The 25,779-nt window shown below is 44.9% G+C and overlaps 2 protein-coding genes across 4 annotated transcripts in view; one reads left to right on the top strand and one right to left on the bottom strand.

Annotated features, from left to right (window-relative positions):
* The first annotated feature begins 9,051 nt into the window (after window positions 1-9,051).
* Window positions 9,052-22,258, top strand: LOC138209985 (zinc finger protein 629-like). 3 transcript variants are annotated; one of them, XM_069168850.1, is made up of 5 exons: window positions 9,052-9,450; window positions 13,634-17,626; window positions 19,054-19,153; window positions 19,276-19,362; window positions 20,329-22,258. In XM_069168850.1, exons 1-2 carry the CDS (start codon window positions 9,195-9,197, stop codon window positions 14,341-14,343), a joined length of 966 nt encoding a protein of 321 aa, XP_069024951.1. In that variant the 5' UTR covers window positions 9,052-9,194; the 3' UTR covers window positions 14,344-17,626; window positions 19,054-19,153; window positions 19,276-19,362; window positions 20,329-22,258. The 3 variants fall into 3 exon arrangements, with proteins under 3 accessions (XP_069024951.1, XP_069024950.1, XP_069024952.1); XM_069168849.1 differs by lacking the exons at window positions 13,634-17,626; window positions 19,054-19,153; window positions 19,276-19,362; window positions 20,329-22,258 and adding an exon at window positions 10,213-12,295; XM_069168851.1 differs by lacking the exons at window positions 9,052-9,450; window positions 19,054-19,153; window positions 19,276-19,362; window positions 20,329-22,258 and adding an exon at window positions 12,412-12,880 and having other exon boundaries at window positions 13,634-15,882.
* Window positions 18,375-25,779, bottom strand: part of LOC138209976 (semaphorin-6D-like) — a 75,238-nt gene continuing 67,833 nt past the window's right edge. The window contains 3 exon segments of the mRNA XM_069168836.1: window positions 18,375-23,231; window positions 23,234-24,350; window positions 25,470-25,601. Of these exon segments, the coding sequence (XP_069024937.1) occupies window positions 23,047-23,231; window positions 23,234-24,350; window positions 25,470-25,601 (1,434 nt within the window). The 3' untranslated portion in view covers window positions 18,375-23,046.

The raw sequence follows: 25,779 nt of genomic DNA, 5'->3' as shown, positions 1-25,779 counted from the left end.
GAGATAACTGATGGACACATTTTATTCACTTTGGATTTGATGAGAGAAGTTGAATGGGAGTCTATGGAGCCGGAGGCTTTTTGGAGCCGACCTCTAGTGGCACTCGCTGGTATTGCAGATGAAGACACTTCTTCTTTAGCTTCACTTTTTCAGACCTGAGAGTTACGTCCACTTTTATATCGAATATAAAAGCTAATCATTTTTTTTTTAAATCCTTTAAAAACAACATAAAAACCATCTTAATTACAAGATTACAGATTCAGGTTTCTGTTTACAGTTTACGAGGTTTTGTCACATAAAGGTGAACAGGCTGCAAAGGGTCGTATTATTAGGAATGCTTTTGTTTTGTGTCTCTTCATTAGCAGGTTGGTGTTAATGTCTCTGACTGGGACTAACGACGGGACTCGTTACCTCTCGGGCAGTTTGATGGACGGCCGCGTGTTATCAGAGTTTAAAGAGGGCCTCATCATCGCCACCACGCTAATGGACCAGCTGCAAGTGAAGCCCCGGCGCTAATGCACAAGCAACAAAAAGCAAATACAGGAGGTGGAGGGGAAGACAGAAACACAATGACACGACTTTAAAACACAGAAAACACAAAGGCAGAAATAATAATCACAGGTTTTATTGATGTAATCAGTGAATCTGAAGAATGTTTTATGGAGAAAAAGGTTGTATACGAGTAACACGCAGCAGCTTTCAGCTGACTCTTCAGAGTCATTGATTTTTCAAAATATTTTATAAGAAAGATGAAAATTTTTAATTTGAGTTTCAGAGGTCGTAATTTGGATTCACGAAGGACTTCTTTTTTGTGAATTATGGTCTGCAATCTCAGTCTGTTTATAAAAGAGTTCGTAGCTACAGGTCTGTAAAATGGTTCTGATCCAGAAGTGTCTTCAGCTGCAATACCAGCGAGTGCCACTAGAGGTCGGCTCCAAAAAGCCTCCGGCTCCATAGACTCCCATTCAACTTCTCTCATCAAATCCAAAGTGAATAAAATGTGTCCATCAGTTATCTCGGTGTTGTTAGCTAAAGTCACTCCTTCTTATTAGTTTTCTGGAGGTCCATCTGAAAATAATCCCTCATTCATTAGAAAAGAAGATTCAAGAAGACCTGTTTTTGGGGGCGTGTCTGTTTGATTGACAGGCCTGCGGTGCAGTCAGGTTACAGCTATCGGTGGGCGGGACGTAGTATCGTCAAGTTTCCGATCAGATCAGTCAGATCCACCGCTGGCTCCTCCCCCAGCTTGTCCAAATATGGTCACTTCCTGCTCCAAGCCGCTCCGAACTATCAAGATGGTGACGGACAGAATCTGAACTGGAGGATTCATAATGTTCACAAACCAATGATGACATCACTGATGGTTGATGACATCACTGATGGTTGATGACATCACTGCTGTCTGCTGATTGGCTGTGACTGAATTATTTCGGTCCACAAATGCTTTTCTTTGTGATGCAGAACTTGTTTCTGGATGCTGGGTGTTACGTGTTTTAAAGTAAATTATATTTTGATCAAAGATTTACTGTATTTTTCTTTAAAAACAGCTGTTTCGATACACTCTGATTTTAAATTCAGACTCTCTGAATGTCACCAGGTGACTTTTTCTCAGAGCAGCTTGTGGATAGTTTCACTTTTCCATTTTTTTTTTTTTATCTGTGATTTTTCCTTCCTGCGGGCGCTTTGAAGTCTTTTCTGTCTTCTTTTGTTATCATAAAAAAAAAAAAAAAAACATTAGTTCTGTCCATAAATCTGCCTGCTGTACTTTCACGTGGAACCAATGCGGCATGATTAAACTCCTCGCACCGCTTTTATCGGCGGCGCGTAATGACGGCAACCTCTTGCGCCTCCTCCTTCTAATGGAAACAGCGTCTTCAAAGGAAGGAAACCGTCACGGCTGTGCAGGTCGCAGGAAAATCTGCCTCCTGCTGGTGCAGCCGGAGAAAAAAAAAAAGAAACACATCGGAGGACGGATATTTCTTTTTCTTTTTTTTTTCCTTTTTTTTTCAAACATCAAAGTGACGTGAAGCTCGGTCCGAGTCGAGGCGATGTGTCCCAGGTCAACCTCCAGCCTAATTAGTTCATTACCTCGTGCAGCTGAGAGCCGTCGGTTCAGAGGAGGACGGCGTTTATCCGGCAGAGATCGAGAGAGAAAAATTGCTCCATTGTTCTCTTTTAATGCTCCGTCGGACAAAGAGCCGAGAGACCGCAGAGTTTTTACAGGAAAAAATGACTTCTATTTCTGTTCAGTTTGGGGAAGAATAGGAACTCGTGAAGTCCACAAAATATTAAGCTTCTGAGTCGAGAAACAACAAAGTACTTTTTTAAAAACTTGAAAAAAAAATCATCATTCTCATGAATGAATTCTGACAGTTCGTACTGGTGAAAGTGGACGCAGGTTTCAGGACAAAAAATTAATATTATTATTATAACAGGAAGTCACAGCTTCATATTTATCAGAGAGACAATAATACATTGAAAAAAAATTCAATTTGTTTCTAATTTATGCCAATTTATGGCAAAAAAAACTTTGACTGAATTTTTTAAAAATCTGCTGCAAACTTTTTTGATAAAAAAAAAATCACAAAGAAACTGATCTATGAATACGGGGAAATACAATCTCGCTAAATCGTCAGTAAGTCGTTATGCAATTTATTTTCCTCGACTTGCAATTTTTTTCAAATTCACGCAATTTTACCGCAAAAAACTCACTTTAAAAGTCCACAAATTAAGTCAAGATTTTTCATCGACTCAGCAGGTGTCACGAACCACAACTCTGTTTTCTGTAAAACCCTGAAGAAAACAACAACGATAATTTGATTTCCTCCTGCTCTGACATTGAACTATGATGCCGCGGCCCGGCTGCACTTTACGCTTGTTGTTTGAACTCAAACAGCAAAAAATAAGGATGAAGCTCCAACCTCACCGCTGATCACCAGACTTACCTGAAACGTCTGCACGGCAGCCGAAACCCTCTGCGGTCCAGCCAATAAATAAAATCCAATCAACCTTTAAAAACTCCGCCGGAGGCTCCGAGTCGAGCTGCTTTAAATACTGCTTCAGCGCTGACGATGATTGATGGCCGTGTTAGGCTGAAGGATTTATTAAATCTATAATGGAGTTGATGTTACGTCCATAATGAGCTTTTAAAAAAATAACAACATGGTGGGTGGGAGGAGGAAGAGGGGGAGGAGGGGGAGGAAGAGGGGGATGAGGAGGGGGAGGAGCACGCCTTCCTCATCGCTGCCGTCTGACCTTCTCGAGCTGCCTCGTTTCAGCTCTAATCTTTCCGTTTAACCTTTATTAGTAGCAGCTCTGCGAGGCCGTGAGCGGCGAAGCCACTCGCCGCTCGGGAGAATAAAAAAAAAATCAACTCCGACTCGAGCTGCAAGACTGCGAGTCGACAAACACATGAAATCTTCTCAAAATGGAACATTTGCTTTTCAGAGGAGACCGTTTGTCGCTCACTTCTTGTCCGTGAGTTCGCCACAAGTTATCTCAAGTTTCAACTGTAACTATTCTGAAATTTACAGAAATCAAGAACCAAACACAAGTTTAATGCTACAAAACAAAATCCAAGACTGTTCAGTAGGGGGCGCTGTCGCACTGCACATAAATGTTTTACACGATCTCCATGGAGACACCAAGTAACAAGCCATCTTGGTTTTTTTTGGAGCCAGAAGTGACCATATTTGGACAAGCTGGGGGAGGAGCAAGGGGACAATATGCCCCGCCCACCTATACCAAAAACCTGACTGTACCTTTAGCCATATTTGGACTTTGTAATTCAGGAGAGAATTTGATGCTTTTTAAATGCTGTTGGAGATGAGAGGTTGTTTTTTTGGAGCCTGCCCCTAGTGGCCCAAGGTGGTATTACACTTTACGGTACTTATGCATTTGTATTTCCAGTCTGGGTGGGTCTGGGGGGTGGGGGGTGGGACTGAGTATCATACTGCAAAGTCATAGCCTTAAACCAAGTCTTAACCTTCACTTTTTATCCCCATAGTGACACATGTCCCCGCAGCATAAGTGAGCATTTAGGTTAAAGTCCCCACCAGGATGTAAAAACAAGCCCACACACACACACACACACACACACACACACACACACACACACACACACACACACACACACACACAGGGCTGCTTCCCCCTGAATGAACTGGCCTCTCGGCGGGACTTCAAACAGTTTAGCTGTTTCACCCCGAGTGTGAAACTGTAAACAACAACAACATCCATCTGCTCGTCCATCACCGCATCCATCCATCCATCTTCACGTCGATCCGCCTCGTTATCCTCTTCATCCATCTAATTATCCTCGTCTTCCTCCTCTCTCTCCCTCAGAGTGTGAAGATACAACAGATGGCAGCTCGCTGTTTGGCAAATATTTACACACACACACACACACACACACACACACACACACACACACACACATACACACACACACACACACACACACACACACACACACACACACACACACACACACACACATATTTCATCAATACAGAAGACGATACATTGACTTCCATTAAACATGATGATTTAACCTTTTCTTTTGTTTTTTAATACAATAAGTGTTCTAATAGCAGGACAGAGTGTTTGTTGAGAACAGCTCTGCAGAAGTTGGTGAAGACTGCTGGTGACTCCGCCTACACTGCTGGACAGAGCGCCATCGGCCAACCGAACAAGCAACTTCTTTATTGAATATCTAACATGCCGCATATCCAAAGAATCACAAGATTCACCAGCGCACACCGTCGGGTCCTCGGCAACACACCCGACGAGTTTCAAGCAGATGGAACAAACGGCCGTCGAGATACGCAAAGGACAAACAGGCAAAGTTTTGTGGAACTGTATAAAGTAAAAGTTTGATCGACTCCTTCCAGCTGTACTGCAGCCCACCAGCAGGGGGCGATTCACATACTCTAGTGTCGCTTTCCTTTATTTGGATTGACCCACTGATAATAAGACTTATATTTGTAATGTAAAACTGTCTGAGGAAGTTGTTCAATCAATCAAACTTTATTAATAGAGCTGATATGATCCGCCTCTTATTTCCTCACATCTTTCTTGACATTTAGAATTTTTTTCTTTTACAGTAGTTCTGCTCTCTGTCTGTCTGAGAAAAAACAACAAATAAAAAGAGAAACAGTCCTCCTCCTCGTCAGCTCGGCGTTTTGCTCTCGAAGCCTCGTGGCAGCACGTCGGTGTGTTTTCAGGTTTGTGGAAGCTCGCGGTGTAATTTCCTGTCCAGTCAGCAGCAGGTGAAGTCGAGGAACCCCTCGGAGGAGATAACGGAGAGAGACGGGGATCAGACGATCAGATGCTTCGCTGCTGCCGGCTTTTGTTTCTGCGCTGTCAGACATGTTGTCGAGTGTCGTTCCCACTGCTGCAGCCGACAAACACAACTCATTAACAATAACCTTGAGAGGAAGAAACGCTCAGTGTGTGTGTGTGTGTGTGTGTGTGTGTGTGTGTGTGTGTGTGTGTGTGTGTGTGTGTGTGTGTGTGTGTGTGTGTGTGTGCGCAGTGTTTTTACATCTCAATAATCAAACATCCTAGTTTAATAGAATAAATTATGCTCTTAACCACTTCCTGCCCCACCTCGCAGCTCTTCCTTAAAACCTAAACTCTCCTGTCGGCGACGGGACAAAACATCAAAGCCGCCCGGTTTTCGCCTTTTTTTCTCTGAACTGGAATCAAAAGGACCTGAAAGGGGGAAGCGGGCCCGAAGCTGTTGGCACGGCGACCGAAGGCGGGGAGAGGCGAGGACCTCATACTGGCGAGACACAAACCAGATGAAAAGCTGCAGGTTAAACTGATTTCCTCGTAAAAAGGAAGCGGAGGGAGAGATAAGGAAGAAACGGCTGCATGCGGGAAGATAAAGACGTTTTGTTTTTTATATCAAAGAGCACAAACGATGGAAAAACAGATCAAACTGTGAATTTCTAGATGGAGCTCTGAGGCGTTGAGACAAACACCTGGACGAGGAGGGAGTCGCCGCCAACAGGTTGTTGGGATCCAATTGGTCAAGAGGGAGTGAAGGAAAATATGTATTTGGTGATGGAGGGGGCGGAGCCGCCTCACACTGAACTGCCTCTAATGCTCGAACGGAGAGAGGATTTTTTTTTCAATTTGGCTCTTAATCCCCTAAAAGCTTCTTGAAAAGCAGCCAAACTAGGATGCTCCGTTTTTCTCCGGGATGATCGACACCCTGAAAATATAAAAAAAGAAAAAGCAAAGCAACGGTTTGCATGAAGCATTTCACATCATGACAAATAAATTAATTTGAAGCGTGTAAAGACATTTAAAGGATCGTTCCGTTTTATTTCTCCCATTAATGTGCCTACGAGGGTCGAGATAATGTATAAAAGCACCGCCTACTGAGAGCGCTCGGTCCAAGTCTTTTTGTTTTTACGTCAAATGTCGTGCTACGGATCACGATGGAAATGAACAAAAGGGTCAAAGTTCAAGGCACATTTTTATGACAAAGTAGTATGTCCTAGTTGTATATATGCAACAGTACATAATTTGTAAAGGTAGCTGCAGACCGTATATAACAATGGGTTGAAAATAAAATGAATGCCTTAAACTGCAATACCAGCGAGTGCCACTAGAGGTCGGCTCCAAAAAGCCTCCGGCTCCATAGACTCCCATTCAACTTCTCTCATCAAATCCAAAGTGAATAAAATGTGTCCATCAGTTATCTCGGTGTTGTTAGCTAAAGTCACTCCTTCTTATTAGTTTTCTGGAGGTCCATCTGAAAATAATCCCTCATTCATTAGAAAAGAAGATTCAAGAAGACCTGTTTTTGGGGGCGTGTCTGTTTGATTGACAGGCCTGTGGTGCAGTCAGGTTACAGCTATCGGTGGGCGGGACATAGTATCGTCAGGTTTCCAATCAGATCAAGTCAGATCTTTTTTTTGGCTGTTTTTTCTTCAGTCCTGACACGTTGACATTTTCGAGATTTTCATTCACCTGAAGCTATAAATTATTTCTCGTTCTTGAGAGAAAAATGAAAAGCGTGAAACAAACACAGCAGCCTGAATCCCAGCGTGACTTATGTCATCCGAGCCAGGCGGGAACAAATTTGGGGGCTCGTCTGTGATGATAGCTGGCAGCTTCCTGATCAATAACCACCGTCTTTTGTTCTCTGCGAACGTCGTCTGGCTGCTTCTTGTTGTTTTTTTGTTGAGTTTGTTGCTACAAAGGGGAAACGTCATAAAGGGAACTGAAGATTGAAGATGTGGTCTCACGTGCAGTTCATCCTTGGACATGTAGGCACTCATACGTCAGAAAATCTCAGCTGTTAGCGTCACTATGGCAGCACTGAGGGATTTATTGTGTCAGCTGACTACAAAGAAAACAATTATTTCTTTAAGTTAAAGCACTTAAAAAAATGTATTTACTTATTTACCATCACTGCTGGTCAGTAATCCTACAAACAGACACTCAGACCTCATTGAAAAAAAACATTCAGGTGTGCAGGCAGCGCTGGGTGATGCTGCCCCCTGCTGTCTTTAAAGCTGAATTACGGCTGGTCGGTCACGTCGCTCCTTCCTGACTCATCAGGTTGTATTTAGTATTTTCTAAATGTAGATGCTTAGAAAATGAAGATGGTTTTTCCTAGCTTTGTGTAACGGCTATGAAGTGATCAAAATAAAATAATGTTTTCTTTTGTGTGACAGAAGAAAACCTCATTTAACTGTAATGTGTCCCTTTGTGGTCATTTTGTGTCCCTTTGTGATTCTTTTGCGCCTCTGTAGAAATTGTCGGCGATGTTGCGTCGCACACGAGGATCCGAACCGTACGGCTGCCGTGTGATTACTTGAGGTTTCACTTACCCAAGATGCATCTTTTCTCTTCCTCTGGGACAAAAGTCAATGTTTATTCTTTTATTTTTATGATCTAAGGCCTCGTTTAGACTGCAGACATCGGTATCTTTTCAGATCCAGATTTTACCTGGATGATTTTCAGAAGTCTGAACAGCAAAACAAAAAGACACATCTGGAGTCCGATTTTTCCCGCTCAAAACTTTCCTCCCACCTTCAGTTCTGAAACCCGTCTGTTGCCGTGGTTCGGCAGTGATGCCTATCAGTTGCCACGGTGACTGATCTTCAGAGAGGAGAAGTGAAACGCCGATCTGAGGACAGGGCAGACTATAACTTCTCCGTGTGAACCCGAGGGAATGTCTTCAAACTGTGCCAAGATTCACTCGGTACCGTACCAACGATGAGGCGATTCGATTTTGTGAGTCAAAGGTCAATGATCATGATATCTGAGGAACGCCTGGAGGGACATTCTTCTAATTTAGCACAAATGTTCACTTGGTAGCAAGAATGAAATGATTTGATTTTGGGGATCAAAGGTTATTTGCAACCGTGATATCTAAAACATGCCTTGGTGGAATGAAGAATGAACTGATTCAATTTTTTGGGGTGTCAAAGGTCAAGGTCACTGTCACCCCACCTCAACTCATCCTTTTTACTATCTTTTACTTTATTTATTTTAATCTGTCGGATGATATATATTTTTTTATCATTCCGAAACTTCCAGCACCAATATTTAGCAGCATTTTTTTTTTCAGTTTTATTTCATTTGAATATTCTCAAATAACAAAAAAAAAACTAAATCTGGTCATCACTCGTGTCGTTCTGTTTTTTTTCCACATCAAAGTGAAAAACTGAACTGAAATAAAACTTTTTTTTTTTTTAATAATTTTACACTAAGATTAAATAATGAATCACCATATTCAGCAGCTTGTTGCAGTTTTATTTCATTTTGAATATTCTCATAGGTTCAAACATTTTCTCTTCATGGTTCAACTAAAGAAAATCCTGCACATTTATATTTACATTTTTATTGAACAAACGTTTATACAATTATGAGTTAATAAATCTGTGACAATAATCTGCATTAAAAAAAGCATCATTTAAATATATTTTTTAAGTTGAAGTATTTTTTTTTCAATACTTTTTTTCCTCCCGGAACCTTTGTCAATGACTACAAATTGTTTCCCTCCGGACGTCGATCCGTAAACGGAGATCAGCGGTTTTTGTTTACTTCTCTTCCGCCGGTTAAAGTGTCCGTTACTTTCCTCCGTCTCTCTGTAAACAACATTTAACTGCAACTCTTCCTTTTTATTGTCGGACATTTAACGGATTCGCACCGGAGGATTAAAGGACACCATGTCGGCCGAGCGCCAGATGTTCCCGCCGCCGCGCTCCCCGTCCTTCCCCGCCGGGCTGCTGGAGGCTCTCGGCGGCTCGGAGCCCCGCGGCAGCCCGCCGCCGCTGGAGATGGAGACGCTGCGGATGTTCGTGAACGAGCGGCTGACGGCGGCGGTGGACGACATCCTGGGCGCCTTCGGACAGACCGTGGCCCGGTACCGGGAGCAGATAGACCGCCAGCAGCGGCAGCTGGACGTCCTGCGGCCCGGGGAGGGTGAGTGGAGGCGGGCGGAGGGTCCGCTGGAGCCCTGCTGAAACTCCGCTTCTTTAACACGGAAAAAACGAATAAAAACACAAAGTTTAAACAAACAACTGCTTATGATTGATATTCTAATTCTGATACTCGTGATTCAAATTAAATCCTTTTTTTTCTTACAATTTCAGAATAAAAGATTTTATTTTCTCTTGTTTTTGTCACCAGTTAAAGTTCTGATGTAAAGAGTTAAAAGTTGAGGTCACATTACAAAATAAACAGTCAAAATAAGAATTAATTAAATCAAAAATATGATGGAAAAAAGACTGAACACAGTCGTTTTTACAATTAATGACTTAAAAATGTAAAAATATATTATAAATGTGTAAAAAAATGAAAAATATCGTTGTTGTTTTTTAGATAAAAAGCCAAATGACAAAATAAATGTCATTTTACGATAAAAAAAAAAAAAAACAAAAGTCTGATTTAAATCTGTTTGAATGATGTGGGTCAGAAATGGGACGAACATCTGGATTCATCCTGAAATAAAAGTTTCGAACAAAAATGATTGAAAAGTGTAACTATTGAGAAAATAAACAGAAGTATGATTTAAAGTTTGGTTGATATTTTTTAACTAAAACAACAACATTTAAAATCTTGAATGAAATAATCTCCAGATATGAATTTGTTGAATTTCTTTCGGTAGAAGAAGAAGAATCTTTTTGTTTTGACTGTTTGATTCTGAAGTTCATAATTTTAAAGATAAATGCGTCCGTCCTCCAGGCTCCGCCCCCTCCTGGATTAAGACGTGTCCTGAAGACGAGGTTCAGGCGGACGGCGTCTCGGCCGTCACCGTGAAGACGGAGGGCGTCGAGGACGGCGGCGTCGTCGTCTCGGAGTCTCTCGCTCACTTCGATCCGGCCGCCGGTTCGGAGGCGGCGAGCCACGGCCGGCTGGTCGCCGTGGATACGGACACGGAGGACAGCGAGGACTACTGGACGGAGGCGGCGGGACTCTGGAGGCCGGATCAGACGGCGGGAGGTCAGAGCTCCGTTAGCGTCGCGCCGGCGCAGCAGCAACAACAGCACCCCCCGCTGTTCAGTTGCCGCGTCTGCGGCGAGACCTTCCGGAAGATGAGCTACCTGCGGACGCATTGCGCGGCGCACCTGCGCGACTGCGGCGTCTGCGGGAAGCAGCTGCAGCCCGGCGGCGAGAGCCTGAAGCTGCACCTGCGCGTCCACCGCGAGACGGCGTTCCGCTGCGCCGTCTGCGGCCAGAACTTCACGCAGCGCGGGAACCTGCGCACGCACATGCGCATCCACTCGGGCGAGCGGCCGTTCGGCTGCACCGTCTGCGGGAAGAAGTTCGGGCGGCGGGCGACGCTCGTCCGTCACGTGCGCAGCCACACGGGCGAGAAGCCGTACAGCTGCTCGTTCTGCGAGCGAAGCTTCGTGGAGAAAGGAAACCTGACGGTTCACCTGCGCACGCACACCGGAGAGAAACCCTACTGGTGCTCCGTCTGCGACCGCCGCTTCAACCAGCTGTCCAGCCTCTACAAGCACCCCTGTCAGAGGGGGCGGGGCCTCCAGGACCCCGCCCCCTCTGACCACCGCTGACCCAAAACAAGGAAGTGATCAGAGGGAAACGAATGAACCTCCGAACAGGAAGTTGTGACATTTGACAGAACCTCAGTCCTGAAAACACGTTTCTGATTCTGAATCTGATTTACTGTTCAAGCATTGAACTCCTCCTCTTCCTCTTCTTCCTCCTCTTCCTCCTCTTCCTCCTCCTCCTGGAAGATGTTACAACCAAACAGGTTTTCTTTGTGTATGAAGAATAATTTTCCTTGTTGACTACATTTCCCATGAGCCTCAGCCAGCGTTGCCTTTGAACAGAAGTCGTCGTGACGATGGAAACGTTCATCTGATCTCCTGCAAACTAGTTTACGACAAATCAACCGCTGTTCAACTGTAAACTACAAACCAGGTGTCGAAAACAGTCGTGACGCTGTTTAAAATGTAAATAAAAACAGAATGTGATTATTAAACTCATATTTAATTAAAAATAAACCAAAGACAACATATCAAATAGAGATTTTATTGTTTTATGTAAAATATCGGCTCATTTTAAATTTTGATTGCATCAACACGTCTCTATAAAAGTTGGACAGGATCAATAAAAAAACAACAACATGGAACATCTGACAGCTAATGAGGTTACCATGGCAACAGAACAGTAACATGATGGGCTATAAAAGATGATTTCAGAGAGGCAGAATCTCTCAGCAGTGAAGATGTTGAGAGGTTCACCACTCTGAAAGACTGTGTTGGAAAATAGTTCAACAATCTAATGTGGTGGAAATCACTGCGTCGGCTCAGGAACACTTCTGGAACCCATCGTAACAATAAAATGTCTCAGTTTCAATGGTTGATATGTCGTCTTTTGTCTATTTTTAATTGAAAGACGAAGGAAAAATTTATTTAATTGTTGAGAAAATTAGCAAAACAGTCATTTTTATTTGTTGTACATTAAGTTCAATTTGAAACACTAAAATAAGGACTTTAAAAAAAAATGCAGATCAATCAATATGCAGCAGAAACATTATTTTTTTTTTTATTGATGAGTTTATTTCAACCCTAAGTAACTTTGAGACATTTTTTTAATCGAAGCCTTTAATGTGCTGGGGAACATATTAATAATTATTATTCATCATGAAGGAAAACAATCAAATAAAAACTGTATTCTTCGTTAGAAGCATTGCCTCCGATTTAAAAAAATTTTTTTATAAAAAAAAGTCAAAAATATGATTGAATCTTGAAATCAAAATTCAAAAGAATTCAGAATTGAAAAGTTTAAATTACTAAATAAAAACAACTTTTTTACTAAATCGAAATTGAGATAAAAGGTAAAAAAAAAAAAAAATTATGAGAAAATCTGACTATGAGATAAAAAAAAAAAAAAGAAAATTTTGAATGTACATCATTTTTAATTTTATTTAAAAAAAATATATATATTTTTTTTTCCTTTTCCAGTAAAAGACCTCCATAGCGTCATAACATGTCTTTAACCCTCCAGTCCTGCAGGAGGCGCTGAGTCTCCACCATAGGTCCCCCTGTCACGTTAATGCTCTACTGAGCATGCGCAGCTACACGGCCCGGATGTGTGGCGAGTAAATAAGCGGTCGGACCGCGACGCCTCCGGCTCCTCGGCTCCTCTCCGGTTTGAACCTCCGCTCGAGACCCGCCGCCGAACATGTCGAAGCTCGAGATGCTGCGGCTGCTCATCAACCAGCGGCTCACGGCGGCCGCCGAGGAGATCTTCGGGGTGTTCGGGAGGACCATCGCCGAGTACGAGGAGGAGATTTCCCGCTCGAGGCTGGAGATCGACCGCCAGCGCCGGCTGCTGGAGCTCCGCAGGACGCCGCGGATCTGCCTGCAGGTGGACGGAGCAGGTCGGTGGAGGGGCACCGGACCGGGAGGGGCTCCGGACCGGGAGGGGCACCGGACCGGGACCGGGAGGGGCACCGGAGATCCGATCCAGGACCAGATTTAGACAAAAATCAAAAACGTCAAACCTCGTCAACCAACTTTCATCCATTGTTTACACACTTCCATCAAATTTACCTCATTTTTACATTTTTAACTCATTTTGGGGTAAAAAAAAAAAAAAGTTAAAATTATAAATAGGTTTTATTATAATGAAAATATAATTGTAATTTCTTGATGGATTATCACAAGCTGGTGTTTGTCATATTTTAGTCAGAAATATATTTTTTATGGTCATTCGACCTTTCTTATGAAATTATGATAAAAAAGAAGTCAGAATTGTGTTTATTTTTACAATAAATAAGATCAAAGGAACATGTTTTGATGGAATATCACCGTCATAGTTTTGTCAAAGAATTGTTTTGAAACCATTTAAAATTTTGTTAGTTTGAAATGGTCTGGTTTAATATATAATATATAAATGATCACATGGTGTATTTTCTTCTCAACCAACCATAGTTCAATGTAAGTTGTCATCATTAATTCTTTTTTGTTGTTGTTATTTGTGGAAATTAAATGACAAATAAAAATTTTTAAAAATAGATTTTTTTTTTTTCTTTTAAACTGGGTCACGTATTTAAATACGAAGGGTTGATGACGAATGAAGCCGTCTTTTAATTGAAGAATATAAATAAATCTTTCCTCTGTTTGTCCGTCAGCCGTCTCTGAGCAGCCGGAGTGGAGCGCCGGTCTGGAGCTGGACGAGGAGCAGCTTCCTCACATCAAGGAGGAGGAAGAGGAGGAGGAGGAGGAGGAGGAGGAGGATCTGTGGTCCGACCCGCTCCAGACGTCCGATCAGAACGACGTCTGTTTCTCGTTGTTCCAGAGCGGCATTGAGAGGAAGGACGACGGCCCCCCGAAGCTCCAGAACCGGGACCCGGAGGACCCGGAGGACCCGGAGGAGCCGCAGCACCCCAATGACCCCAAGGAGCCCAAGGAGCCCAAGGAGCCGGACCCCTGGCAGGGAACCGCCTCGGACCTGCGGGCGTGTTTGAACCTGGACGAGGACGAACCGGAGGCGTCGGACCCGGCTGCAGGCAACGGGCGGCTGGACGGCGTCAAGCTGGAGGCGCCGCTGTCCGAGGTGGTGGACTCGTACATCTGCACCATCTGCGGCCGGGCGTTCGCTCAGCGCGGCCACTGGGCCAAACACGTGCAGGTGCACCGCAAGTACCACGGCAAAGTCGACAAGTCGTACACCTGCGACATCTGCGGGAAAAGACTCACGCGCTTCGACGGCTACCAGAAGCACCTGCGGATCCACACGGGCGAGAAGCCGTACAGCTGCGACGAGTGCGGCCGCCGCTTCAGCGACAACTCCAACTACAAACGGCACGTCCGCATGCACGCCGCACAGAAACCCAGCTGAGGGGCGGAGCCCTGAGACGGGAACCAATGGGTGACGGAGCGGGGTCACACCGGGGTCACACCTGGATTACACCTGGGTCACACCGGGGTCACACCAGGGTCACACTGGGGTCACACCTGGATTACACCTGGGTCACACCTGGGTCACACCGGGGTCACAGTGGGGTCACATCTGGATTACACCTGGGTCACACCTGGGTCACACCGGGGTCACAGTGGGGTCACATCTGGATTACACCTGGGTCACACCGGGGTCACACCTGGATTACACCGGGGTTACACTGGGTCACACCGGGGTCACACCTGGATTACACCTGAATTACACTGGGGTCACACCTGGATTACACCGGGGTCACACCTGGGTCACACCTGGATTACACCGGTGTCACACCTGGATTACACCGGGGTCACACCGGGGTCACACCTGGATTACACCGGTGTCACACTTGGATTACACCGGGGTCACACTGGGTCACACCGGGGTCACACCTGGATTACACCTGGGTCACACCTGGATTACACCGGTGTCACACTTGGATTACACCGGGGTCACACTGGGTCACACCGGGGTCACACTGGGTCACACCGGGGTCACACCTGGATTACACCGGGGTCACACCTGGGTCACACCTGGATTACACCGGGGTCACACTGGGTCACACCTGGGTCACACCTGGATTACACCAGGGTCACACCTGGATTACACCGGGGTCACACCTGGATTACACCGGGGTCACACCTGGATTACACCGGGGTCACACTGGGTCACACCGGGGTCACACCTGGGTCACACCTGGATTACACCGGGGTCACACCTGGATCACACCTGGATTACACTGGGGTCACACCGGGGTCACACCTGGATTACACCGGGGTCACACCTGGATCACACCTGGATTACACCGGGGTCATACAAACAGCCATGACCTGACCTCCCTGCTGTGGAAAAAATATCAAATTTACTGTAAGCGTACATTAAATAACATGAATTAATGCTATATTATTATATGATATAGTATTAATTAACAGTTAACTGATGTGTTTAAAATAATTTATTAATGATATTCATGTTAACTGAGGAATTAATTTACACATTATGTAATAGTTTATAAAGATGGTATTGGCATTAGTAAATACAGTAATAAGCATTAAGTAATAAGACATGTCAGTTAACTGTTAATTAACTGTTAGTTATTGCTTATTACAACATTAACTAATGTGTTAAAAGGTGCCCAGGTTTTAGTTTTTGTCTCAAAGGACAGGACGGACGAAGAGGACGAACCGTCTCGTCGGTCAACCAAACATTTTGTTCTCAAGCTTCCATCAAAACAAAAAAAAGAGGAGTTACAGCATCTTTGTGGACAGAAAACGTTTCATATTTATCTGAGTTGGTGAGGAAGGAACCAAGGCGAGGAAGATATGCTGTATTTTTCTATCTTATATATATTTTATCAGACATTTCTACTGCGGAGGACGCTGCTGTGTTCAGAGGAGACATTTACTGAAGTAATGAAAATCACAATTAAAAAAAAAAATTCTACTTCCTGTTTGTCCCACTGATTCAAAGCTTTAAAAATCTCACGTTTTACAACAAAAATTCAACATAATCTCGTGTATTTAAAATCTCTCCGAGACAAAGTTGACTCATTTTTTAACTTTAATTTTCAGCGTTTCTCATCAAACAAACTGAAAGCCGTCAGCTGTTCTGTTTCTGCTGTCATCAGCACTTTCTACAGTTTGTAGCACCATATTAATTCAACGATAACCACAGTGTTCAATTTTTTTTTTAAATTTTAGACAAAACCCACGTTAGTTTTTCAAAAACTTTAAAAAAATAAAATCCCTTTTTGGATTCTCAGTTGTGACTATGTTTCTAGAAAATGTTAAAAGTTGATGTCGTTGGCTTTGAGCAAGACATTTTAGTTTTAAGTGAAATGATTGGATTGTCCTGACAAGACCAGAATCACTTTAATTAACAGATATTTTGTACGGCTGTTATTAAAAGTGATATATTTTGGTAATTATGCTCCTACATACGTGTTAAACTTCATATTTCTCTCCCTTTTTTTGTTTCCGAGGTCTAAGGAATAAAATGAATGCACTCAAATTACAGCAAAAATCTGAGATTTATTTATGTTTATGTTTACCTTTTATTTATTTATTTATTTATCAATCAAACTTATCAAAACAGATATTAAAACTATTCCCGACTCACCAATTGTTGAAATAAAATTCAAATGTCGACTGAACTTCCCCAGTTCACCTCCAGTATTCAGACGATCCAAAAAGTCTAGAAAAAAAACAACATGGAGTCTGAATCAGTGCAGTTGAGCTCGTGACCATTTTATTTTACACCAGCAGGTGGCAGCATAACACTAATGAGAACGGCGTCATGTTTTGTGGTGAGAAAGATCCAATTCAGCAGAAAAACTTGATCTCATCACTCCATAAACAGGATTTCTTAAAGCACTGCAGGTTCACTTCATACAGAAGAAAGTTTAATTCTTTCCTTTTCAAAAGGACCTGAAGACTCCAGGAACAGAACTTCTTTAAGGAACTCCTCTGTTACTCTCAAGGACTCTGGAAGGATTTAGAAACTCCCTCGGGACTTCTGGACCGCCCAAAGACTCACTAAAACACTTCCCTTTCGATCTGTCTCCAGGACCCAAATGATCCTCAGGACTCCTCAAACCACCTTAAAAACACCTGAACCCCAACAAGGACTTAAAGGCCTTTTACAAACCCTTCACCGACCCACCGTAACACCGTTAAAGACTTTGGAAAGAACCATCCCAACATCTGGAGTACCTTCGAATGACCTCCTGAAATACCGTAAAAAGATTCTTGGAGCACCTGGATGAGAGTTGTAGGAGTCCTTTGATTCCCATCCTCCAACTTTCTTTGCCAACTGGATTCCTGAAATGTCTTCAACTCCTGGAGGCATCAACAAGGAACCTTGAAACCGCCTTTTAGACTTCTGGAACAACCCTGGGAGAGACTTTGGGTTCCGACCTTTGGGACCTGAACTCCCCTCAAAGACTCTTTGAACACCAGGAAGGAACTTTCTCAAGGAGCTTTGGATCTCCTTCAAACATCAAGACCTTTATGGATCTTCCAACCACCTCAAGAACTCGTGTCCCTTTTGGACATCCAAAGGACTTCTGGAAACCTCCTGGACCCCGACAGTCCCTTCATGGTCTCGGCCCCCGAAAGACGATGAAACATCTCGACCTTCAACGACCTTTGGAGCCCTTCGAACTCCCAAGTTTTCATACCCAGTTTGGGTGAGTATGACGTAGTTATCATTGACTGTTACAGCTCTACTTCCTGTTTGTCACTTTCAGAATAAGAGCTGTCAGAGATAATAATCACTTATTCCACAGTAGCCTTTATTTACACCATCGTCCACATTGTTAACTAATAGCAGTAAGGTAAACATAATAGTGTTTGACATGATTACATCGTCATTCTGGCGCGGCCCACCAGGTGGCGCTGTGAGTCCATCAGCAGCCGTGTCACAGCGTCCCGGTTCCCTCCACATCCCCCCCTCGTGGCGGGAACCGAGAACCACGAAATGAATAAACAAATTTATTCTGAAGGTTACATCCTCGTAGAAAAAAAACTTTTTTTTTTATAAAACGAGCCATCGTGTTTACTTCCTGCAGCGTTGCCGTAGTAACCCCTGCGAAAACGTTCACAACATTGGCTTCCTGTTCCTCCATTTATCTTTTGGTGTCTGTATGAATGCAGAAAATGTCATTTGCTTTCTTAAAATCCGGGTTTTCACCCTCTTTGGAGCGGGTCACACTTGGATTTCAAAGTAAAAGCCTTTAGAAAAGATGATGTGCTCCGAGCTTCTCGTATTCATACGGCCGAGAGGCCTCGTGGGAACATTTAAAGACCTTCAGGTACTTTTTCTCATTTTTGAGCCAATTGAAGTACAAGTTGTGTTTTCACTCCTGATTGTTTTCTGTTTTCTGTTTATTAGAAACTTTTTAGTCACAAAACTTTTGCAGAGATTAGAGGATTCAATAAATGTTACGTTTTTTATTTTAATCTTAAATCTCTTTTTATGTCTGCAGAAACTCGACGACAAAAAAGTCTGCGACCAAAAAAAAAATTGAAATATGGAAAGAAATATAAACAGTTCTTCTAAACAAGCAGAAATACAGGAACTCTGCCTGAATTAAACATTATAAAAAAGGAACATTTCTTATTTTAATCAAGAAAATATAGATATTACACATTTTCCAGATCACCCAAACTTTCTGTTTTTATTTGTGAAATGTCATAAAATTGTGAAAAATTCAAACAACAGCTCAAACGTCTCAGAAATGTAGTTTACCGTGAAATAAAACAGAATAAAGCTGCGAATCCTCCACTGATGACGTTACAACCAGTGACGGTTTCATATTTCTGCTTCATAAACGAATAATATTCAACAAATATCAAAAAGTTTTCATCATTTTTTTAGAGATCTTTTATTTCTTTCTTTTCTCTTGTTTGTCTTTTGGACTTTATGGGAAAAAAATTTGCTCATTTTCATCTAAATGTTTCATCATTAGAGGCTGAAAACTGCACGGTGGTGTGTTCAAGGACACTCTGACGTTACAGATTTCACATCCAGCTGCCAGAAACCGTTTACATTTTTTCAAAATAATAATTTTTCTAACATTTATGTTTATTTGTTTGTCTTGATGTAAACATCTAGCAGCTGACTCAGACGTCTCGGATGTCGGACAGTCCTTGAATGCATCAAAAAGGACACTAAGATCACTGCTCGGAGCTGCATGGCCACAGAAATATAAGTTGTATGTAAATGTTTTTATTTTTCTGCATGAAGAAGGAAAGAAAATCAAAGTAAAAAGTTTAGAAGAGTATTTATTAGTCGTTTTAATGATCTGAAATCTGAATAAAATGCTTCTTTTTAAAGCGTCTCTTGGACTGTAGTTCCTACAGAAGCAGTCCGACCGGTTCATTTGGACTCCGGTTCCCCCGGCGACCAGAGCAGCGCTGATCTGTGAGTACCGAACATCAAACAGTGTGAAGGGAGGTTCAGGTCCGGAGGAGGAGGATGATGTAACGTCCTCAAACACTTTACACCGAGCAGGAATCGATGCTCGTCCTCTTTTATTAAACGGGAACTAAACGTCTCGTTCTGCTTTAATGCACCTCGACTTTTTACATCGACGACTCGCTTCACAGCTCAGATCTGAGATCTGAGGCCGAGTCGTGTCGGCCTGCCGGCGGACATCAGGTTGCATCATTTGGTGCAGAGCGCGCTCAGTCCGCCGATGCCGAGTTCACTTACTGCCTTTTACAGGAACTTTTAAAAACACATAAAGTTCATGCTCGACGCCGAACGTGAGGCAGAAAGCTCCGGTACAAAAAGCTCAAAAGTCAAGTTGAGCTTTTTTCCAATCAAATTCTTCAAGTCAGTTTTCCGGTTGGTTTCCGGGCAGATTTGGTTTCATTTCATTTCTGTAAAAAAAAAAAAATCTACTTTACAAAAAAGTAAAATTGTCTTTGTTTACAGACGAAATATCAAATCAAAGCCGACAATTTGTTTGTTTTTGTCAAAGTGGGACGAAGAGAAGGATTTTTTTGGTTTTGGTTTTGTGTAAAAAATGCTTCATTAAAATTTAAGTTATTACAACAAAGGATCGAACAGGGTGGCCAAAATATAAGCTTTGATTTTAATTGATTATTTCTTTTATGCAAAATAAAAACTAAAAAACTAAAACATGCTTGATTTTGACTTTTAAAAATGCACAAAACACCCGTTGAAACAGTTGTTCTGTTAATGTTTTAATGGTTTTTGGTTCATGAATATTTTATTATAAAAAAAACGTTTTTATTTGTTCACATAAAATAATGTTTTTTACAAATCATGAATTCTGAGTTTTGTTCTGTCTTCATGCAGACATTAGCAGGATGTTCATGTCATGTTTCATACATTATTATTTTATTTTGTATTTTTTTACAGCCAGATTTCGGAGCGACCCTGAACGCATCTCGGAGGCTGCTAGTCTGAAGCTCTCAACAGCTTCTTCAGCAGAAACAGAAAAAAGGTGAGTGAAAGAAGTTTGACCAGGAAATCTCTTGGATCTTTAAACGTTCCCACGGTTTCTACCTGACAGGTGTTCTCCAACACTTCCTGGTTTTAGCAGGTTAAAACCTGCCAGTGTGGTTTTGCATCGTTCAGACTTTAATAAACCGTCACAGATCGACACGTCGAGGCGCCGCTGAGGTCACCGTTTTATTTACAATCCCACTTTTATTGCTGTTGCTGGCAGTATCGCTCCTTCTGTCGCCTCAACGTGTCGCCTGATTGGTTCGTCTCAGATCAGAAAGACTTCCTAATAAAGTTAAAACAGGAAGCGGCAGACGTTCACCCCCAGAACGATCTCCTGAAACCACACGCATCACTTCCTGTTTGTAGGTCGGGGCCCCTTTCACTCCCTTTCACTCCCTTTCACTCTTTCACTCTCTTTCACTCTCTCACTCCCTTTCACTCCCTTTCACTCTCTTTCACTCTCTTTCACTCCCTTTCACTCTCTCACTCCTTTTCACTCCCTTTCACTCCCTTTCACTCTCTCACTCCTTTTCACTCCCTTTCACTCCCTTTCACTCTATTTCACTCCCTTTCACTCTTTCACTCTTTCACTCCCTTTCACTCTCTTTCACTCTCTTTCACTCCCTTTCACTCTCTTTGACTCTCTTTCACTCCCATTCACTCTCTTTCACTCTCTCACTCCTTTTCACTCCTTTTCACTCCCTTTCACTCTCTTTCACTCCCTTTCACTCTCTTTCACTCTCTTTCACTCTCTCACTCCCTTTCACTCTCTTTCACTCCCTTTCACTCTCTCACTCCTTTTCACTCCCTTTCACTCTCTATCACTCACTTTCACTCTCTCACTCCCTTTCACTCTCACTCCTTTTCACTCCCTTTCACTCCCCTTCACTCCCTTTCACTCTATTTCACTCCCTTTCACTCTTTCACTCTCTTTCACTCCCTTTCACTCCCTTTCACTCTCTTTGACTCTCTTTCACTCCCGTTCACTCTCTTTGACTCTCTTTCACTCCCGTTCACTCTCTTTCACTCTCTCACTCCTTTTCACTCCCTTTCACTCCCTTTCACTCTCTCACTCCTTTTCACTCCCTTTCACTCCCTTTCACTCACTCCTTTTCACTCCCTTTCACTCTCTCACTCCTTTTCACTCCCTTTCACTCTCTCACTCCTTTTCACTCCCTTTCACTCCCCTTCACTCCCTTTCACGCTCTTTCACTCCCTTTCACTCTTTCACTCCCTTTCACTCTCTTTCACTCCCTTTCACTCTCTCACTCCTTTTCACTCCCTTTCACTCTCTTTCACTCTCTTTCACTCCCGTTCACTCTCTTTCACTCCCGTTCACACTGGGCATCATCATGCGTCTCCGCTTGCAATCAGATCTTGCGTTTGTAATTGTTTGTAATTCCCAACCTGACCCGTCAGACCCGACCGATCGCATCGGTTCAGATTGTTGAGTTATTCCGGCGGGGCTGAGAGGGTCGGGGTCTGCGCTGCACTGCATCGGTGAACTGTGCGAGGGGGGCGGAGCCTCTTCACACAGCTGTTTTGGTCTGATGTGAGACAAAAAAAAAAAAAAAAAGGGAACCCAGGGAAGTCTTTGGTGAAACCAGAGTCAGCTAGACAGGAAACAGCTGATTTATAGACACCAGGAAGTAGAGATTGACCTGGTGTCTATAAAGGTTTAGACTGGTGGTGAACTATTTGGACTAGTTTTAAGACTTGTTTAAGACTGCGCTCGCCACCATCAGGACATCTTTTCTGTTGTAGATTATCTTTATTGATTATCAGAGGACGTCGGCTGAGCAGGTTTTCCAGAACCAGTTGTGATTGGATCCAGATGTGACCAGATGTGAACAGGCTGTTATTATTTATTTTAAAACACACCTTAAAGTCAGAATGCTGCTTCGACAATCTTTAATGTTTACAGCATGTTTTTCTTTCTTTTTCTCTGACAACAAACAAAAAACAGGAAACAGGAAATGAAACAAACAGCGCCCCCTGCAGGACCTTCAGTCCATCACAGGAAGCTGCGTCATCAGAGAGACTCGTAATTTGGGGAAAAACTGTGACTTTAAAGACTTTTACTTTTCTATCCCGTCAGAAGTCAGTCGGTGACGATAAAACACTTCTGATGAACGGTTCCTTCAAAATAAAAGCCTGAAATGAACCGCACGGTTAATTAGATCGTTTGAGGGTTCGTTAAATAATTCAAGAGGATCAATTAAGTTTAATTCCATCACACAGATGATGAAACCGAAGCAGTTTAAAGTGATGAATTAGTGATGAGGAGGGAATCGTTGATCAGAAGTCGTCCGTCACCTGCCGGGCTGCGTTCAGATACCAATATGGTACAAAGAGGCGGAGCCTGGTCCTCCAGCAGACGAACCGTCCGCCGGGTGTCTTTTATTTCTCCGGTGGAGATCGTTGGACTCGCGGTCCGTTTCGTGTCGAGTCAGATCAAAGCGCTCGTAAGAAAAACTGCATCAGTCGGGAGTTTTTGGAGGCGGAGTCTAAACCGTCTCGTCTCCACGTCGTGACCGGGGAGCGACGTCTCGGACGAAAAAAGCTGTGAAGTCTCTCCGGTTGTCGTTCCTCCGCCGCAGCGGCCATGTTGGCGCCCGCCGACCCGCCTCAGTAGTCGTACTTTCCCGCCTCGGTGACCGGCGACGCGGCGGTGTTGGGCAGGAAGAGCGGTTTGGGGGGCAGCTGAGGTTTGAGCGACGCCGTTCTCCGGACGGCGGCGGCCCGCTGGGCGTGCGGTCCCTCGCTGTAGCTGTGCTGTCGCGTCAGGCAGTGTTGGCCCCGCCCACCCCGCAGGCCCCGCCCACTCCGCCGGCCCCCGGGGGCCCGTTGCTGCTGCTGTTGGTGTTCATCCGGGCCAGGAAGTGCGCGTGCGGCGGCGCCCCCCGCTGGTTGAAGCTGTGGTGGCGCGGCACAGCTCCGCCTCCGCTGCCCATCTTGATGAGCGAGTGGCGCTGTGAGTGGTGGCGCGCGACGGAGACTCCTCCTCCTCCTCCTCCTCCTCCGGGTTGCTCTGGAATCACCTGCTGCTGCAGCGGTGTGGAGGAGGAGGACGATGAAGAGGAGGGGAGGGAGGTGGAGGAGGTGGGGTTGTTGGAGGAAGAGGAGGAGGACGAGGAGGAGGAGGAGTTGGGGGCAGGAGGCGCGTCGAGGCGTTTGGGGAGGCCGTCTCTGGGCAGGGGGGAGGTGCTGTAGTACGGCCCCGCCTCCGTCTCCGGGATCTGCTGCTGGTGATGGTGACCTCCCCCCGCCCCACCTCCCCCGCCTCCACCACCGCTGTTGTTGTTGTTGTGGTGGTTGCTATGGTGATGGCCGTAGTGGTGCGTGCGGCTCTGGCCGTGATGCTGCTGCTGTTGATGATGATGATGATGATGATGATGATGAAGCCCTCCGGAGGTGGAGGACGGCCCGGGGAACAGGGCGGAGGAGGAGGTGGAGGTGAGGACCTTGATGCCGCCGGTGCCCGACGCGCTGACCTCATGGATGTGTTTGAGCAGCTCGTCCAGCGCCGACACGTCGACCACCGTCTGGGGGAGGGACTGCTGGGAGCCGTGGTGGTGGGGGGGGGCGGCCCTTCCTCCTCCTCCTCCTCCTCCTCGCTCGTCATTCGACAGCTTCCCCTCCTCGGGGACGTGCAGCGACGTCGAGGAGGCGCCCGCCCTGTGCGCCGCCCCGTTGCTGAGGCCGTTGCCGTGGTGATGAGCGAAGGGGAACACCTGCTGACTCAGCGTGTTGCCGACGACGGCCACGAAGCCCAGACCGGGACCGGGACCGGGACCCGGCGCCGCGCCGTCCGCCGCGTTGTTGCAGTTGTGGTTGCTCTCGTACTGACGCTGCCGCGGCGTCTTCGTGCTCTTCGCCGGCAGCTCGGGGGTGGAGTCGGGCGTCGGCAGGCCGGACAGCTCGCCGTCCCCCTGAGACAGAGACAGAGACAGAGACTACACCGAGGTCAGACCGCTCACACACCGTTACGTCTACACTCGACAGGAAGCTTCTCTGTGGTCTGCTGGGGGGGAGAGGTGGTGGTGGTGGTGGTGGGGGGGGGGGGGGGCGGGGGAGCATTGGAGCCGGAGACACCAACAGACTTAACAAACTGGTTAAGAAGGCCGGCTCCATCATCGGCTACAAACTGGACAGCCTGAAAAAGGTGGTGGAGAGGAGGACGCTGAACAAACTATTGTCCATATTGGATAATCCTGTCCACCCTCTCCACCTGCTGCAGGGACAGAGGAGGACGTTCTCCTAAAGACTCCTCCAGCTGCTGTCACAAGGACAGATACAGGAGATCATTCCTGATACAGGAGATCATTCCAGATACAGGAGATCATTCCTGCCGACCACAATAAGACTGTACAATAACTCACCTCTGGCAAAATCCATCACACAACAACAGTTCTGTTTGCTGCTGTAGCGAAAAAATGTCCCCTCGGGGATTAATAAAGTAACTACCTAACTAACCTAACCTAACCTACCCTACCCTACCCTACCCTACCTAACCTAACTAACCTACCTAACTAACTAACCTAACCTACCTTACCTAACTAACCTAACCTACCTAATACGCCTACCTAACTAACCTAACCTACCCTACCTAACCTAACTAACCTACCCTACCTAACCTAAACTAACCTACCTAACTAACCTACCCTACCTAACCTACCCTACCTAACCTAACTAACCTACCCTACCTAACCTAAACTAACCTACCTAACTAACCTACCCTACCTAACCTACCCTACCTAACCTAACTAACCTACCTACCTAACCTAACCTACCTAACTAACCTACCCTACCTAACCTACCCTACCTAACCTAACCTAACCTACCTAACTAACCTAACCTACCTAACTAATCTACCCTACCTAACTAACCTACCCTACCTAACCTAACCTACCTAACCTAACCTACCTAACCTACCCTACCTAACCTAAACTAACCTACCTAACTAACCTAACCTACCTAACTAACCTAACCTACCCTACCTAATCTAACCTAACTAACCTAACCTACCTAACCTGCTTCCCGCCTCGTACCTGAGACAGGCTGAGCTCGGGGTCGCCCAGCGGGAGGCCCTGGTGCCCGGCGGCGTGCAGCGGAGGCTCCGCCCTCCCGTTGGGGATGAAGCTGCTGTACATCTTCGGCGTGGACACGTCCAATTTGTCCTCCTGGAGGAAGACGAGGAGGAAGAAGAGCTTTAGAGTGACCTGAAGAACTTCGGGGTGATTTTCAATTATTCCTCGCAGACTAAACGAGGCGCTCGTATAAATATACATTTGATTGGGCGAGGAGGAGGAGGGGAGGGGGGGAGGGGGAGGAGGGGGGGGGGGTCAAAGGTCAGCACGA

The sequence above is a fragment of the Embiotoca jacksoni genome, unplaced genomic scaffold, assembly GCF_022577435.1.
Source record: "Embiotoca jacksoni isolate LCO1_2020_lvr unplaced genomic scaffold, fEmbJac1.0.p SCAF_41, whole genome shotgun sequence".
Taxonomy (NCBI): domain Eukaryota; kingdom Metazoa; phylum Chordata; class Actinopteri; family Embiotocidae; genus Embiotoca; species Embiotoca jacksoni.
Note: the sequence above shows the minus strand (reverse complement) of the source record. Positions and strands in the feature narration are given on the sequence as shown.

Bases quoted from the DNA above. Each gene is read 5' to 3' on its own strand.
- LOC138209985 (XM_069168849.1), top strand. From the start codon at position 9,195: ATGTCGGCCGAGCGCCAGATGTTCCCGCCGCCGCGCTCCCCGTCCTTC. The intron at 9,451-10,212 runs GTGAGTGGAGGC...TCCGTCCTCCAG, and splicing joins CGTCCTGCGGCCCGGGGAGG to GCTCCGCCCCCTCCTGGATT.